The 17,180-nt window shown below is 47.9% G+C and overlaps 1 protein-coding gene across 15 annotated transcripts in view; it reads right to left on the reverse strand.

Annotated features, from left to right (window-relative positions):
- Nucleotides 1-484: 484 nt before the first annotated feature.
- Nucleotides 485-17,180, reverse strand: part of EHMT1 (euchromatic histone lysine methyltransferase 1) — a 96,436-nt gene continuing 79,740 nt past the window's right edge. For all 15 annotated transcript variants that reach the window (XM_042879381.1, XM_042879389.1, XM_042879379.1 and 12 more), the window contains 9 exons: nucleotides 14,893-15,047; nucleotides 14,023-14,190; nucleotides 13,504-13,648; nucleotides 12,749-12,826; nucleotides 11,512-11,627; nucleotides 9,598-9,684; nucleotides 5,945-6,023; nucleotides 2,934-3,109; nucleotides 485-1,781 (listed from right to left, as the gene is read on the reverse strand). In XM_042879381.1, the coding sequence (XP_042735315.1) occupies nucleotides 1,598-1,781; nucleotides 2,934-3,109; nucleotides 5,945-6,023; nucleotides 9,598-9,684; nucleotides 11,512-11,627; nucleotides 12,749-12,826; nucleotides 13,504-13,648; nucleotides 14,023-14,190; nucleotides 14,893-15,047 (1,188 nt within the window). In that variant the 3' untranslated portion in view covers nucleotides 485-1,597. The remainder of the gene's footprint in view (nucleotides 1,782-2,933; nucleotides 3,110-5,944; nucleotides 6,024-9,597; nucleotides 9,685-11,511; nucleotides 11,628-12,748; nucleotides 12,827-13,503; nucleotides 13,649-14,022; nucleotides 14,191-14,892; nucleotides 15,048-17,180) is intronic.

Here is a 17,180-nt window from a genome sequence, read left to right on the forward strand (position 1 = left end):
AACAGAAAAAAAAAATATAATAATAATAAACATGACGGCATTATGAATGTTCTAGAAGAGATGAACAAAAAAAAGAACCAAAAAAAACCAACCTGTAACTGCACTAATTACAGTATTAAGATATATGCAAAAAAAAAAAAAAAGAAATTAAGATAATGACCTGCCCAGCCACCACACAAAAGGTGATGGCAAATTTATTCACACTACAATACTAACAATTTAAAAAAGGTTTTGTGTTTTTTTTTTTCCTGCATTTTATACTAAAATCACTTTGTTCTTTTTTATACAATTGATAGTTTATATTCACGTGGTGAGCAAAAAATCACACCAGAATCAGCACCGTTTTTTTTGTTTTGTGGTTTTTTCTTTTTGTCGTCGGGTTTTTTTCTGTGTGTTGGGGGGGGGTTGTTGGTTTTTTTTTTTAATGCTTTTTTTTTTCATGTTTTTTTCCCGCGGCCCTTTTTTTTTTCTTTTTTTTTTTTTCTTTTTTTTCTTTTTTTTTTTTTTTTAACGCTACTCCCCAATGTTTCGGTAATGGTAAAAAATAAATCAGTTTATTGAAACCTCATAACGTGTGGCTTAAAAACGAACCGAAGGTGCCCGGCGTTGAGCACTCTGATGGGAGCAGACGAGCTGGTGGCATCGGGGTCCTTCTCTGCAACGCGGCCCCTCTGCTGCTCGCCCAGGGGGTCTCTGCAACGCATCTCTCATCCGTTTTAGCATTAGAAAAAGTGATTTCCTTTAGCAGTTAGTGTCTCGCACAAATCCCCTTTGACGCTCCCTCTCTACAGCCACCGCAGGAGAGGGAGATCCTTCCATTGGTGAAGCAAATGCTGGATCCGCCGCGTGGCCGGGAGCTGGTTGGAGCCGGAGGGCTTCGCAGAGGGGTTTGGGGAAGCGTCTCTGGTTGGCTCAGGGACCAAAGGGGTCAAGCGTGGTGGATTTCTTGTCATTGGAAGAGTAAAAAGCCAACGGGTGACGAGGAGGCATTGGTTAGAAACGCGGAGGGCAAGCGGGAGTTGGACCAGATGACCTTTAAGGGTCCCTTCCAACTCAAACGATTCTATGAGAGGCCCCACCGCGACGTCCTGCGAGATGAGGGAGGAATTCAACCAAACTGAGCAATGAAACCAACCAGCAGAGCCTGGCCAGCGCCTCCCTCCCGCCCTGCTCCCCCCGGCCTCTAGAAACAAAGTCCCATCAAGTACTCAAAGTTTATTACAAGTGAACTGGAGATGACTTGGCATGAGCGATCCATTCAATTAACAACGTTCAGAGGACGGGCGGCTCTCCCTGGGCTCTGACAACACTTAAGAACATTAAGAGATGGAGGCCAGGACAGCTCGCGTGGAAAAAAATGCAACAGCCACCCCTCGGCACGGTAAGAACCAGCAGCTTTCCAGGACCAGGAGGGGAGAACAACACCACAGAGGTGAGATTTGCTTTCACTTATTCCTCAAGTAACAGTCGGTGGCACAGCCCTAAGTGTCACGAAGCCCTGGCTTTCCTCGAGCGGGTTTTCTCTCTTTAAATGGAAAATTCAGACAGTATGTGAATCTATAGGGTTAAAACGAGTCAGTCTCTGAGGAGCGGAGCCTCAAAAGGGGCCGGCTGCTGTGGCAGAGCTGGTGTCGGGGAGCCCGTTTTCCTGCGTGTCCTGGGACGAGGTGCTCGCCTGCCTCTGGGCCAGCGCTGAGCTCGAGTGTTTGCACTTGGGTGAACCGCACTGACAGCTGAAGAACTTGCCTTTGATGTCCCAGAACCTGTCGCCGTAGTCAAAGCTGGAAGAAAGAAATGGAAACGGGGTCACCGTGACGAAGGAACGCTCGGGAGCGAGAAGCCGAGGTTGGCAGCACCTGAGGCAACGCAGCATCAGCACATGGAGTACACTGGGGACATGGCTTGGCAAGCAATGGGACACGGCAAACCTGGGGGCAGCAGAGCTCTTGCCTCTCTGCAGAGGAAGGGGTTTGAGAGGTGACAATTAAGATGCCTACAGCACTTCAGCCTCCAGCTAGCTGTAGGACCTCAGCACTTAGAAGTCTACCCTGGACCAAATGCATTTGGAAAGTTTTGTTTTCTGTTTCAGTCCACTGCTGGATAAAACCATCCAGGATCTGCCCCCAGCACAGAGCTGAGCACAACGAGCTTGCAAAAAAATCCAGAGAAATTCCTACAGTGAGGACCAGAAAGCCACAGAGGGGAGCAGAGCCCCCAGCTGAGCTGACCCCAGTCAGCCAAGCAGTCACCAGGGGATGGGGCTGCTGCTGCCACTGAGGTTCCTCCCAGCACCCCGAACCCCAAAGGCTGCCCCAAACCAGCATCCTGACATGGGGCCACCTGGCACTGGTCTACTGGGGAAGAACTCAAGACATGAATCCCAAATCCTGAGCACCAACTTGAAGTACGTGCTTTGGACAAGTCCTGGTCTACCAGTGCTAATCTAACACAACCATGCATGGAGAACAGGAGATAGTAGGAGGGTCTGGCACAGCCCCACCACGTGCCAGCCCTGCCCATGGGGCACAGATGGGGCCTTCTGCTTCATACCTGGAAGGTCTCACACCTCCCAGCGCTCACAGTGGAGATGAGGGCTGTGCTGAACAACTCTGTCACTGCTTGCCGGCTTTTGGGTTCATGGAATTTTGTTGTTTTGGGCTTTTTTTTTGTGATTTCCCAATTTCTGGCTGCTTCAGCGGCTATCCACGGCAAGCCCACAGCAAGAAAAAGTTTAGGGGGAAAAGGGAGGCTGAGTTACAGACGTCACCAAACGAAAGAAGAAGAAACAGGAAAATACAAAATCAGCGACATCAAGCACTGAAGCTCTGGAGGAAAAGCTCGCTGCTCAGAAGGCAGGACAGGGCATGGGAAGGTTTGCAGCACTCAGTCCTGCCCAGGCAAGGTGCAGGCAGCCAGCCCAGCTCGGTACCTACCCAATTTCTTCTCCAGCCTCTATGTGCCTCGTGCTGAAGAAGGCGATCCTGGGAAAGCGGAGGTCCTGGTGAGACATGAAGACTCGCACGGGGATGAGGTTTGGCTCACAGAGGTGGTTTATAAAGCGGCTGATGTTGCCATAGAAACGGGCATCTATGCAGTACACCTCTCCATCCTAGAGGGAGAAATGTTGCGTGTTTCATTAGATGGGATTGGTTCTAGAGTTATTACTGCTACTTGTTTGTTTGTTTGCTTTTTAAAAAAGGCAGTGAGCGAGCTAGCAGCCCTTGTGCTAACACTCTGGAGATCCTCAAAAAGAAGAGTGGCCAGGGAAGGCTTTAAAAGGACTAAACACATACTTCTACATTCAACACAGCCCCGAAAATAGTTTCCCGTGGAACACTCTGCCCCTGTGAGCCCAAAGACCTTTCAAAAATGCTCTTGACATTGGCTGGCACAACAGCTCTCCCCAGATCTGCTCTGCTGAAGCACTGGTTTGGTGCAGCTGGATTTACGTTCAATACCTTATGGGTAAAAGCCACTGGACAGGGGAACAGGAGTCCGTTCTGTCCTCTAATTGAACATGACAGCCAGGAAAACACTAAGCCAGAGCCTAGAGAAAACAGGTTTTTTGCAGATAAAAGTCAAAGTGAGAACACAGAAATTCCCTTTCCAGAGAGCCCAGACAGCAGTCATACTTTGTTTTCCTTGAAAATACAAGAACCCCCCTCAGGGCTTTTTTATTCCAGTACAGAATGACTGTGCAAAGCAGAGACTTTAATTACAGAAGCTAATTTCTGTTGCAAAGAGGCCAAAAGCAAAAGGATCCATTAGCTGCGCTCAAACTCCCTTTTGGGCAAGCACCTTGCAATCTTTAATGGATGAGCTGGGTCAGATCACACTGCCCAGATGGTGCAGGAGCCCAGGGAAGATGTCCCAGTGATTGGGGAGGCATCACCCTCACAGCCCCACGCCACACAGAGTGCTGCGAGCTCTGATTTCAATCGCATTTAAGTCTCATCCCTTCTTCACCTGTGGAAATGCCACCTTCTGTAAGGACAGCATCAGCCACCCCAATGAGCAGCTGGGAAGATCTGAGCTCTTCACCATACAAACCAAGATGCTCTCCTTGAGAAAGCAGGCAGCATTCCCACGGCCAATGAGGACAAGTCCCAGAGCAAAGTGCTTCTCACCTCGCTGCAAGAGCTTCAGGAATGTCAGAGGCAAACAGAGAGGAAGAGCAGAATGGGGTAAGAGGATGCACACGGATGGACTCTGCAGACATCTGCATCACTTCTTACACCTAAGATCTTCAGTGCTTAAAAAGGACCTTAGGATCTGGCACTTAGGGATGCATTTTGGTGGGCATGGTGGTGATGAGCTGACCACTGGATTAATGATCATAAAGGTCTCTGCCAATCTTAAGGATTCTGTGAAGAACATTTATTTCAAATGGCTTTCAATGCTCAGCAGCTGCGATGCCAATGGTTCCCAGTCAGGCTTAGGACCACATGTGGGAAGGGGAGCTTAACACCAATAGAAAGCAAGCACACCAGATAAAACTCATCCTCCCATCTATCAGAAATAGTGTGTTTTTTTCTGGCTCTCTAGTACAGAGAGAAAAATAAAAATAAAAAATAATCCCTTTAACCTGTGGAAACCCAGAAGGTGTCTACTGTGCTATGTATTCTTCCCTGAAAGCCCAGAACAGGCCCTGACTTCTGACTGCTCGATGTTTGCCCTCTTTCAGACACAGGAAGGGATGTGACTGCAAGACCTGGCACGTTGAGTGATTCACCACACACATGGCCCCCAGTGACAGCTCAAGGAACAAAGACATCAGAAATGACGTCCCCAACATCTGTGCTTCAGCACAAGCTGCATCCAGGCCACTCCTTCAGGACACAGCAGAGCCCTAATGCTCCCCACCCATGATATTTTCCCAGTGCTGGGGATGTGAGGGGACCCACTGGGCTCTGCCTGCCTTCAGCACAGCCTTGGGTTTCTCTGAAGGACCCCTGAGCGACTCGCTGCCTGTTGCACAGATGCTCCACTCTGAAGGTGCACTGATGAAAGACTGTGTGCTTGTTCCTGTGCAAAATCCAGATGTTCTACCTGAAAGCAGCCAGCCAGGGGTTAACCTGAAGGCCAAGCAAGACCCAGGCAGTCTCTTGTTCATAAATGCAAAAGCCAGCTTGAAGTCCCTGCTGCTCTTTAACCTCTAGTTACAGTCTGACCCCTGTTTTCAGACCTGCTACAAGGCTCACTACTTATCTTTTTTCAACTTTAATGTCTGTCACTTAAGAAGAAAAATTGTAATAACAAAGCAAAGCTTCTTTGTGACAAGCTGATGGCAGGCACAAGACAAAGACCGCTTTACAACTTCCCTTGGAAGGCGTCCCACTGCTCTGATTCCCCAGCTCAACTTTCTCCTCCCTTCCCAAGGAAAGTCTGAAGTGACGCTCAGATGCTTCAGATCACACTTTTCAAAGCAAGATTTCTGCACTGAGACAGCCCTCTGCAGAGCAGCAGAGGACAACCAACAGCAGCAGAAGCCTCAAGACCCTGCTAGGGTGTCTGCTGGATCCCTTTGTAAGGGAGCAGCATCTCTTTCAGCTTTGCAGCTCATGCATCAACATCTTTTTATGAAGAGCTTACAGAGCTGCCAATCAACACCACCACAAGCCTGCACACTGCTGTATACACACCTGAATATCAACAGCTGAACACCTGAACTCAGGATGTTTGAGCATTTTTAATAGGGAAGCTCCTTGCCCTGAGCCTGCTGTGGGCAGCTCGTAACGCTGTGGCCCAGCTGGGCTCTGTTACCATTCTAACAAGCCCTAAAGTCTCATCTCCACAACCTTACTTTTCTAACAAAACCCAGTGAGAAAGCAGCTCTGCTTCCAAGCTTTCAGAGCACGCTGTACATCAAGATATAGAGAAATGCTCTCCGTGCTCCTTTGGAGAAACAAGACCTTGGGTTCACCTCCCTGGATACAGTCAGTACCTTGTTGTCAAGGTCGAAGAGGTAGGAGTCCTCTTCACGGACGTCTGCCTCGGAGTCAGATATCAGCTCACCAACATACCTGCAGGCAAACAGGAAAGGCAGAAATAAGATGCTTGTGCAACCACCAGCTTGGGTTTAACACCCCCTTCCAGTAAGAGGGGAAGGAAGGGATGCAGCCACCATCACAATCATAGCCTCAGCAGTGCAGGTCATTTCAGACCCGCATGGGCAAACACAGCTTTGCCAACTCAGAGCAGCTAAAATCTGGCTCCAAGCTCAGTCTTTTCAGGGCAACACTTTTAATATTAAAAATGGAGCTTTATTTTCAACAGAATTCACTCTTTCCTTTCGCAATCCTCTTTGTTGGCCAAGATCAATACATTAATCCAACTCTCCTCATGTCCACCGTTGGACTCACCTCCTGTACAGCACTGTCATGTCTGTGCTGTTTACATTCCATTGTAAAATGTTTGTTTCCCATTCTTCCAACATTTGAACTGATTACGTATGCTGTACACCTGAAAAAGTGCTGTTGTAAAAGTCCCAGGTCTAGTTAAACCTGTCAGAAAGCCTGGAAGGATGTAGGCTTCTTCCTGATCCTCCTCAAGCCAGACCATATCAGAGCTGTGGTCTGAGCAACAATTACACTGGTGTCAAAACAGGTGCAGGGCAGATTGCAATCAGGCCCTCCCACTGAATGTGTGCTCTGTGGTCTGGTTTGCTGAGCAGGACCAAACACAGGCACCACTTCTGACGCTCCAGATGTTGGGTTTGATGACTCAAGTTACAGGAGTCTCTGCTGCACCTGCATTCCCACATCTGCCTCCTGTCTCCAGCTTACACGGTTCTAGGCTGTCAACCTACAACACTTCCTGAACTGAGCAGCCTGCAATCAAAACAAAGACACACAAGAGGAGATGAACTGAGCCAGAGGGTGGAATAGAAGAAAGAAGCTGTAGCACAGCAGATTCTGGTACCCAGCTCTCCGCAGCCTTTGACACAGCACTAATGAATTATAAGCAAAGGACTCACAAAACAAATATCCTTCATAACACCAACAGATGCTCCCACGATCTGCAGCCACCACACCAGCAATTCCCCTTCAGCTTTCGGAAGCATTTTAGAAGCATTAACCAACCGTACACATTCCCTTTTGGCCCGAGGCAGCATTTAACTTCAGGGCTCAGGAAGGAGAGCCACGAAACATTAACCTGGAGCAGACCCACGCACTCTGTGACCAGGGATCGTTTGGCTGCAGTTCCCAAATCTAAGCAATCTGGCAGAGCTGTTCTGCTAGGCCAGGAGGCTGCTGTGGCCGTGTGCGATGCTGCTGTTTGCCCCCACTGCATCTTGTTATTTATTAAGAGCTCCCACAAGGCTGCAGCATTACTGGAAACCACACGCTCACTGGTGACCTAAAGCAATAAGAAGATTGTGGCCAGAGGCAGAGAAATTGCTGTAGCGTGGCACAGTAGCCAGCAGCAGCTTGGAAACAGCTGAATAATGCTGCACAGAGAGACACTGCTCAGCGAGTGCCACTTCAGGGTCACCATTTAGTGGAGCAAAAAATCCCACAGTCTAATTAAAAACTGTTGTTTCCATGTTCCTTTAAAGACCATTCCTGCAACTCCTTTCTTTTTCAGTACTGTTACCAACACAAACTTTTCCATAATTTACCAGGTCCAAAGTTACAGAAAGATGCACAAGGAGCACAACTTCCTACTCCAGGAAGAGTCGGAGCATCCTTCATGGAAGTTAAGGCAATGTCCTTCTTCCCAGCAAGATGCTGAGCGCACTGGAGGCAGTAACTTCACGTTGCTACTCATCACTGTGAGATCAGAGCATATTCCATGCAAAAACCAGGAGCAATGATACATCCCCAGCACAGGCTGTGTCTGTTTCCACGGGGTGTGGGGGATGGGGTGGGATGCCCCAGATGTCTCTGGCTGAAGGGGTGGCTGAAATATCTGCCTTGGTTCAGATGGTACCTTGCTGGAGCTGTTTTGTACAGGAATTAAACATCTGGAAGCTACAAAATGTGCTCATACCAAAAGGAACAGACCAAAGTGTCACAAAACCTCTGGTTTCTGCCTCCAACTCATTCAAAGCCCATACCCACAGTACCATACTTAGACCAACACAATTATCACCCTTTCAAAGCAGAGGAATAACCCCAGCACAAAGGGACTGCCTGGTCAGGGCACTGCCCTGCGTGGTCAATGCAAAACACTCTTCTCCAAGTGCTGATCCTGGGAACTGGTGTGGGTAAGCAGCCCCACAGCACCAGGCCTTCTTTGCCAGAGGTGAGGAAAAGGAGGAACAAAGGCTGCACACATGCAGTATTACAGAGAAATAGCACAGCTGGCTTGAAGAAGAGAAAGGCTGGGGTTGGTGAGCTGAGCGAATAATGTGAGTGAGAGGGATGGGGGCAAGGAGGAGCCTGCATGGGCAAGACAAAAATGAATTCAGCTGCTTAGCATGCAGCTCATTTAGATAATGAAGATGGTGCCCACCTCTGAAACTGCCTCAGCAGCTCCTGGCAAGCGTGGAGGAAGAGTTAAGGGCAGCTGTGGCATCTGAACCTCATCAGCTCTGACTCTCCAACACACCCATCTGTGCTGGTCACCCACTGCACAGAGCTGCCCAGTCTCCCTGGGCTGCCAGTTTATCACCACTTATCCCTCTCTAGTGTTTACATTCCAGCAGGACATGGTAAAGCTGGTGCTGTTTTCTTTAGGAGCAGTTTGCCTACAGGCTCAGGATCATCTCTGGGCACTTAACCAGGACACAGCAGCCTTCAGGACCCATCAGGAAGTCCCACCTGAGGACACACGTGAGACACTCCCCCGTGACTCTGCCTGGATGAAACATTTTTATTTCCCTTTCTTTGTTTAAATACTGCAATATGCTACACCAGTCTCCTGCTGCCTGACTCCATACAACATCAATAATCCGCTCCATAAAACCCCAGCACGTATTTTCATGAAGGGCAATAGTCCTGTCTTATTTAGAACATCTTAGCTCATTAGTACCACAATGAAGAAAACACTTTCCCAACTGCTTACTGAACAACATCAACCACTTTAAAGCCTTAAAACCACGTGGTTCAGCAGCAGTTTTTTCAACCTGATATAAATCTTAATATTTTCGTTCCTAAGTACTTTATTGAACCAGGGCCTAAATTTGTGCTTAATGCCAAATGCTTTACTGTTTTGATGAATCAGACTAAAGGCAGAGCTGTGACACCAGGGAACCTCTTGGGAAAAGCCAGTCTTGAAGCAGAAAACAACCCTATATGAAACAGTTGTTCCAAATTCCCTCAGCCTTAAAGGTCTTGCACACAGTGAACACATGATGCATTTGCAGCACAACCCAGATCTGTCTCATTCCTCACTGCTCATGCGTCACAGGGGCAGCAGAGCCCAGAACCACAAGCTGACCACAGACTGCAGCGAGGTGGAGAGGGGTGGAGAAAACTCCACGCCACGAGGAAAGGACGAGCAGAGCAGGAAATGGGATCAGGAAGCCTCGCAGTGAGGTGAGCTGCTCTGCTCTGTGCCAATTTGATTTGCAAGAAATCATGTGCTGAGCATGCCAGCCCTTGGGAAGTGCTGCATTTGTGTGAGCTAATGAAAGCTGAAGGAATAACTTACTCGCACACAAAGGTTCCCAGTGGAATGTCTTGCATCGTTCGCACACCCCAGCCCATCTTTTGCGTCCGATAGAGCTGCAATCGAGTCCTGGAAAGAGAAAACGAAGCCACATCAATAGCAGCACTGAGCAGAAAGGCAGCAGGGGAAAGAGCAAAAAAAAAAAACAACCAACCAAACAACCCTGCAACCTCCAATCAGCACAAACTCAAAGAGAATATTTCAGCGTTCAAACCCCCTGTTCTCAGTCTGGTGCCACTGTACGTGTGCTCCACGCACCGGGATGGCACTGCCTCTCCCTGCCCAGCTGCAGCTGGTGAGGTGCATGCTTGGTGCCTTGCACACGTTAAGGACTGGGGAAGAGGGCATGGCAGCAGACGCTCCATGCTGATGCACAGCTGATGATTCACACACAGGATACCAAAATCCCACCTCCAACATTTCTTTCTCTTTCACACACGTGCCCAGCTCTCAGGGGAAGGTGGAAAGGGACTTCAGGCTCCAAAGGGAGCGGTGCTGCAGGGGGAGGCAGGGAGCTTACACTGAATTAAGAACACCTTGAGCTAAGTGCTCTGATCCCTTTGCCCTCTGCTGAGGCCAGTGCATTTCGCAGCTCCATCGTATCCAAATCCCTGGAGGAAATGTAAGGAAGAAACGCTGCAACCTGAAACTTCTTGGTGTAATAGCTGCTCCGTGGAATTTTACTGATGGAGTTTATAGGCAGAGAAACAATCCCGTAAGTCATTCTGTCTCCTGCTCAGCCAGAACTTGAGTTAAGTGCAGGATGAACCATCTCCACTAGGGAATGTTCTCTCTTTCCCCATGGGAAGCAACCCCCCCTCTCAGCAATGCTGTTATCGGAATAAAGAGAAATCTGATGCTCACCTTAACTTCACCCTGTTGGTTTTTCCAGTATTTCTCTCCTCTTCCCCCCACCCATTCCCTCTTTGCACCATCAGCTCAAACCATGCTTCCTCTCCAGGGCTGATGGTTTACTCCTATTTGTTCACAGCTCCAGGAGCCTGAACCAGAGCTGAACAAGACACCAAGAGAACACTTGAGCTGACAAAAAAACAGAAGCATCAGATCTAACTGCATGGCTCCTGAATAAACACTCATACAGACACTGAAGCTGTGCAGTTTGGATAAGAAAAACTACAGGGCTGAAGTTCTGTGGAAACACATCCAGCCCTTTCTTATTTTTGAAGTTGCAAAACGTCCTTGGAAATGTAAAGCCCACAAAAAAAAATGTGTTGTCAGTACCATGAAAGATTTGCAAAAGTCTTTTTTTTCCAGGAGGATTCCTTAGAAGTTTGTCCTGATGCATTCAGTGCATTGGCAAACTTCTCTGAAGCAAAGGTGCAATACAAAACATTTTCATTACTGTCTGGCAGCAAAATGAACAGAGCCTAATCAGCAACACCTCTGAAGCCAACAGGTATCCAACTCAGAGAGAGTCAGACCAATAAGTGGGAAACTTCAAGCAACCAATTCTTTGCCTGCCAGCCTGTATTTCTAAAATCAACTGCTATCTTATGACAGCTTCTAAACTGAGGCTCTGCATTTTTTGTTGCTCTTATGTCTCTCACAGCTCTCTACCTGACAAGTTACACCCAAAGCTGCCCTTGAGTGCAAACCCAACACCCTTTGTACACTCTGTGGTCCAGCTGAGAAAGACCAGCACAATTCTCCCATGCACCGGGGTCAGCAGCATGGCACAGATCCCAGCTGAGCTCATTGCCTACTGCTGTTCATCCCCACCTGCAGCACACAGAGGAAACTCCTCTGCCTCTCACTGCTGAGTGGTGGCACCTGCCCAGCTCTGCTCCACCTCTGCAAGTTCTGCACTTTGTGTGTCTGCAGGCAGAGCTGAGGCTCTGTGCTTTGTCCCACAGCAGGCTGTGTGTGGCTTCTCACCTGAGCCCATTCTGCACCACCCGGTTCCTACAGGTCCGCCAGCACGAGCAGGCATGATTGCACTCAAAGATGAGCGGGGGCTCAGCCATGTTGAACTCAGGCAGGAGTCGGCCGTCCTGAAGAGGAGATGCATGCAAGACAGAGTTAGTTTTCTCTTCTTGTAAACTTTCCCAAATGCAAAACGGGTGAGAAGACCCCTATTGCAGAGGCATGCCCCAAAACAACCTCACAACTCAACTTCTGCAAGGCTTCGTTCTGCCCTAGCAGCAGCACGCAAGCCACTGTCAAAAACAGCTGACAAACAGCAAGAAACCATTCAGGTTTTTGCTGCCTGGCATCACCCTATGCACCATCATCAAAAGTATCTCACAGTGCTGTGCAAAAAATGGTGTGCATCATCATTATCATCTTTTCATAGTGCTGGAGGGGAGAAGCATATGCTTTGTCTATCTCTGGAATAAAGCCTAAACTTCCACGTTACAAGGCCAGCACGTCCAAGTTCTGTAAATCACATTATCTTCCCAAATAACTCTCCCAAAAAAGCTACAATTCAATTATCTACCAACCATATAGGATTAAGTAAGTGATAGAGGCAGTTCATCACACTAAACAAATATGGCTTTTATGGCTTTAAAGATATAATCACCTATTAATGTGTAAATAAAATGCCTACAAAGCAAAGAAAGATGCCAATACTCCCCCTGGGAGAAACTTACAGAGATTAAGAGAACTTCTGATCTTAGCAGAACCTGTCTAAATATTAACCTCAAAACCTCCCAGGCGGACTGAAGCACACTTACCCAAACCAAACTGGGCTTCTGGCAGTGATGTAGTTAAAACATATTTACTTTGCATTCATCCAGAAGGATCCTGATAAGTACAGGTAGGCCAAAATCTCTCTTCTACCCTCCCCCTGTTTATATATTACAGCATTTTCTATGTCTTTCTGAAATGGAAGCTGATTTCACGCATGGGTTATTAAATGCTCTCTATCACATGGGTATAATTAATGGCTCAGCTGGCATGACAGCAACACAAACAAATAACACTGGAAAAGCTTCCCTGAGTATACATTTTGTTATTATCACATACACCTCAAAGCTGAGACTGCAACTCCAGGCATTTTAAGACAAAAAGCAGAGGAGCTGTGCAAGGAATTTGCCTTTAGGTCCTATTAGAAATCCTGAATTTTGCAATATTCTGTTTGCCAACCAAACATGAAGCTGTGCATCCTCACCTTATCATACCAGCAGCGCATACTGAGTTGGCCACACATGCAGTTACTGGAGGAGCAGTCGTCTATACACACGCAATACTGAAAGAGAAGCAGAAGGGATCAGCTCCAAGCCACTCCAGCACAAGTGAAAGAGCAACTTCTCTAAGTGGGCCAGCGAGCAAAACCACAAGTCTTCACTTTCTCCTGCCCGCTGCTGGAGTGCCTTCCAAACTTTCCCAAAAGAGGCCACTGCTGCAGCTCATTAGCCAAAAAGATAACCAGACTCATCAGTTCAGTGTCCTGTTTACTCAGTTCTTCAATTCTACGCATAATGGATGGCAAAGGAGTCCAGCCTGCAGAACAGGATCCCGCCATGAGTCACCTTCACCCTCTCCCCACATTACTAACCTTCCTCTGTGCCCTATGAGCTCCACACCTGAGGACAAGGAAAGCTCTGAAGTCACTTGGAAGACAGCATGAGGAAGGTCTCCAAACAACTCTTTAACTCTCACAGCCAGAACAGAGGAAAAGGATAAACAAATGGGAGCTGCACCAGGCAGCACCAGGCTGCAGTAACAGCTGAATGCAGAGGTGAGGTGAAGTCTGGGAAAGGAAAAACAGAAGAATCCCTTCTTCTGGAATTTCAGAGCACAACCTTGGCTTGAACTCAATACGAACACGAGACATTCCCATTCTGAATGCAAAACCTGGTCTGAGGTGCAGTGCAACATCTCTAAATGCTCGCAGCAGAACAGGACAAAACCACAATCCCTCACCTGTAAATGGGTGATGTTTCTATCAATGTCCATTGGGGAGGTGACACAGTTCTGTGAGACATACTTGTAGTTGCTAGGACAAGGCTCACTGTCCACTGAATTGACACAGGGAATCGGGATCCTCTCATAGCCCCGGGCAATGTCTCTGTCAGAGGCAGAAAGAGAAGTGTCACAGCAGAAAAGCTTCCCCAAACAAGGGGCCATTCAAACACCATCCTGGGGTAGAATCAGTGTCTTTGATCACTGAGCAATTCAGACTAGAACGGAGTTCATATTTTTCCACTCTGCCTTACAGATTATTCTTTGTGTTTGTGAGTATTTCCATTTGGAGGATGAATTTACAAGTCATGGACTGAATCAGCGATTTTTCAGTCCTGCTAAGCTCCAACTGACCTTCACAACAGTTTAGAAAGCACAGCACAGCACACACTTTCAGTCCTTTCTCAAAGCAGGCTCCTTGCCTTGCCCTGGCCAGGGCTGTATTTCAGGACCCACGAGCAAAGTCAGTCGGATTCTCACCTGCTCACTACCTTCTCAATCTGGACAGGCTTCTCAGTCGATGATTCTCTGAGTGTTTTGTTCATCTGTAGAGCCACCCAGACCTGAGAGTTAAGGCTGGAGCACTGGAGCGGAGTCTCACCCTCCTTGTTCTTTAAAGTGACATCCGAGCCACGGGAAAGAAACAGACTGCAAAACAGTAAGAAAGGATAAGCATCCCTAAGAGAAAGTGCACAAGGGGAAAATGAGTTGAATCGCATTCTCCAGCCAGCCCTTAAGGGACAACGTAGCATCTGCAGCAGTGAATAATCACCTGAGTTTTCTTTATAAGCATGGCTCAGCGAATCCTTCTACAGGAAGGTGCTGCCAGAAGCCACAGACTGGAGCTCTGGGCAAGTCCTGCCCTGCTCCAGGTCCAACAAATGCCTTGCTGGTGACCAGCCTAACTTCAGGCAAGCTGGAAACTCTTTCTGGGAGGGAAAGATAAGGGGTGGGAACGGTAGGCTGGAAATGGTTAAGTCCAACCAGAAATTTGTATTGGACTTGGCCCTTGTTTATACTCACCAGCTTTTGGTGAGGACAAATGCTGACTTTATTCCTAGCAGTGACTAAACAAAAAAAAGTCTTGTTACCCTATTACACCACAAAAAGCTCCAGGACTACCCCTCGTTTTGTGATCCTTTTTACACCAGCTCTGGCAGCAGGCAGTATTTCACACCCGCTGTGCCTAGGAGCAAGGGCAACAGAGAAGCAAGCCCTGCATCCCAATTTTGGTCTGTGCTTAAATGCCAAAGGCATTTCAAAAGCTGTCCCAAGCTTCCAGCCAGCACCCAGCCAGAAAGGAGCAACCAGGGGAAGGGAGAGCAGCAGCAGGGCTGGAGCTGTACTCACACAACACACTCGTAGCGGTTCTCTCTGGCTGCAATGTGCAGGGGGGAATCTCCATGAATATTCACCGCATGTAAATCACACTTAGCAGCCAGCAGAATCTCTGCAATGTCAACACAGCCAGAAAAAGCAGCCCAGTGCAAACAAATATTTTCCTCCTGGAGGGGAAAAAAACAGAGCAGAGGTTTGTTTAGTGCATTAAAACCCTACTGCTTTGGGAACTCCATCATCCTCAGCCCTACACCTGAGGCATTCAACACTTAGCTTCCTTCTCCTCCCCTACACTGCTCATGCTGGTTGGGAGCCCCAGGGCGGGCAGGGAAACCTCAACAGAGCTGAGCAGGGAGTTCTTGCTCCAGCCACCTCCGCACACAGAACTGGGGAGGCTGCATCAAAATGCTCCATTGCCTTTCTGTTGCACACAGACTAATTGTCTATCTGTGAGCCACAAAAACAATCTGGATCAATCCACGAGAGAGGTGGCAGACATGAATAAGCACAGTGGAAAAGGCTAGAAGCTGAACTTCCCCAACCCAGACACACAGCAAAACTTGCATGTCTCCCAAGGTACAAAATCGAAGAGAAAAAGTCTCTGCCAAGCAAGAACAGAACGCAGGCTGTAGGGTATGTGAAAGTGCTAGAAAGAGAACCATGAGCTACATGGAAAGCAATCAATCTGACTTTGGGCATCTCTTAAATACTGTATGTACTCATCTCTCACTAGCTGCACTAGAAATAGCTGAACACTCATCTCTTTGATGGAGATATTTTAAGCGATGATACTCTGTTTTCTGTTACAGTGCAACTGGCAGCACTTTAGAGTCCTTCCTCCCGACAGGCCCTAAAGATGCCCGATACAACAGTGCAATCATGGAATGGCCTGGGTTGCAAAGGAGCACGATGCTCATCCAGCTCCAACTCCCTGCTGTGTGCAGGTCACCAACCAACAGCCCAGGCTGCCCAGAGCCACATCCAGCCTGGCCTTGAATGCCTGCAGGGATGGGGCATCCACAGCCTCCTTGGGCAGCCTGTTCCAGTGCAATGACAGTAATGATCACCTTTTTTTATTATTTTTTTTTTTAAATAAAAATAAAGCGCATCTTAAAGTCATTGCAACCTAACTTAGATCTTCTCTTACATGAGGAAGCTGCTGGCACGCACCAGGGAGTGGGAAGACCTCTTTGTGCATGGCTTCTGCCTCCTACAGTGGTAAAATCCAGGAAAAAACCTCACCAGCATCATGTACTGCTCTATAAAAGATTAATGCTGTTGATTGCATGCTGCATGCTGCTCAGACACGTTACACACACCTAGATTTGCTCCTTCGTTTAGCACTGGCTACTGCCTAGCAGGAGCATAATTACAATCAAAAGTGTTTCTCACAGAGTATGATGTTTCCTAGCACAAATGACATTACTTCTTAATGGCTGCAATCAGGAGACACTGAGCTGTAGGTACAGTAACAGATATGTGATATATACATCTGCTAAGGGGATATTTTTCTTCCAAGTGAATTGTTGACTGAGACAATTTGGTTTTCATCATTTAACATGTGAACTTTTAACTGGCAGCCAAAGGCTTCTGTGGCAGCTCAAACAAGAGTCAGCGCAGACTGTTCTAGGGTCCTGAGGTCATGCAACAACCCCAAAGCCCCCTCCTCCCACTTTGACTTTGGCTTTTATGAAGAGTATCAGGTCCAGAACTGCCTGGGAACTGCTTGGTTTAAGTTACCAAGGAACGGAGGCTGCTCCTACTAAGGGCTTTCAGACTGGGGAAGGCAACTCACACATGGGGCCACTCTGAGCTCCGTGGGACAAATGTGCCAGCACCTACCCCTGCCAGCACCCAACAGACACCAGAAAAGGCATTTAGGGAGACAAACACGAAACGGTGCTTACATCCATCAGATTCAGAAAAGCACTAGCAGCCCTGGAGAAGAAAATGTATTGTCATGAGGTATGCTAGGGCGTGAGATGAGACGATATCAACTACCTCTCATCTCTTACAGACCCAAGCCTGGAGTAGCTCTTCACATCCAAGCTTCCCTTGCAGATACTTCTGGGGTTTCAATAGCAGAGGGGGAAAAGACAGAAATACTCTATTAAGAAAAAAGGAGCATTGCTGAGGTACTGAATCTCCTGAGCGGAAGTGAATGTGCTTCCCTTCTTCTCCCCCATCACCTCCCTCTCATTTTCTCTTTTTACTTGAAAAACTCTGTGAATTCAGCTGGCACAGGAAGACACCCAGAGCCGCTGGGCCCACCGAGCTCCCAGGGAGCCCACGTGGGAGGA

Source organism: Lagopus leucura, unplaced genomic scaffold (genome assembly GCF_019238085.1).
Source record: "Lagopus leucura isolate 7727_CA_CO unplaced genomic scaffold, USGS_WTPT01 Super-Scaffold_100022, whole genome shotgun sequence".
NCBI lineage: Eukaryota > Metazoa > Chordata > Aves > Galliformes > Phasianidae > Lagopus > Lagopus leucura.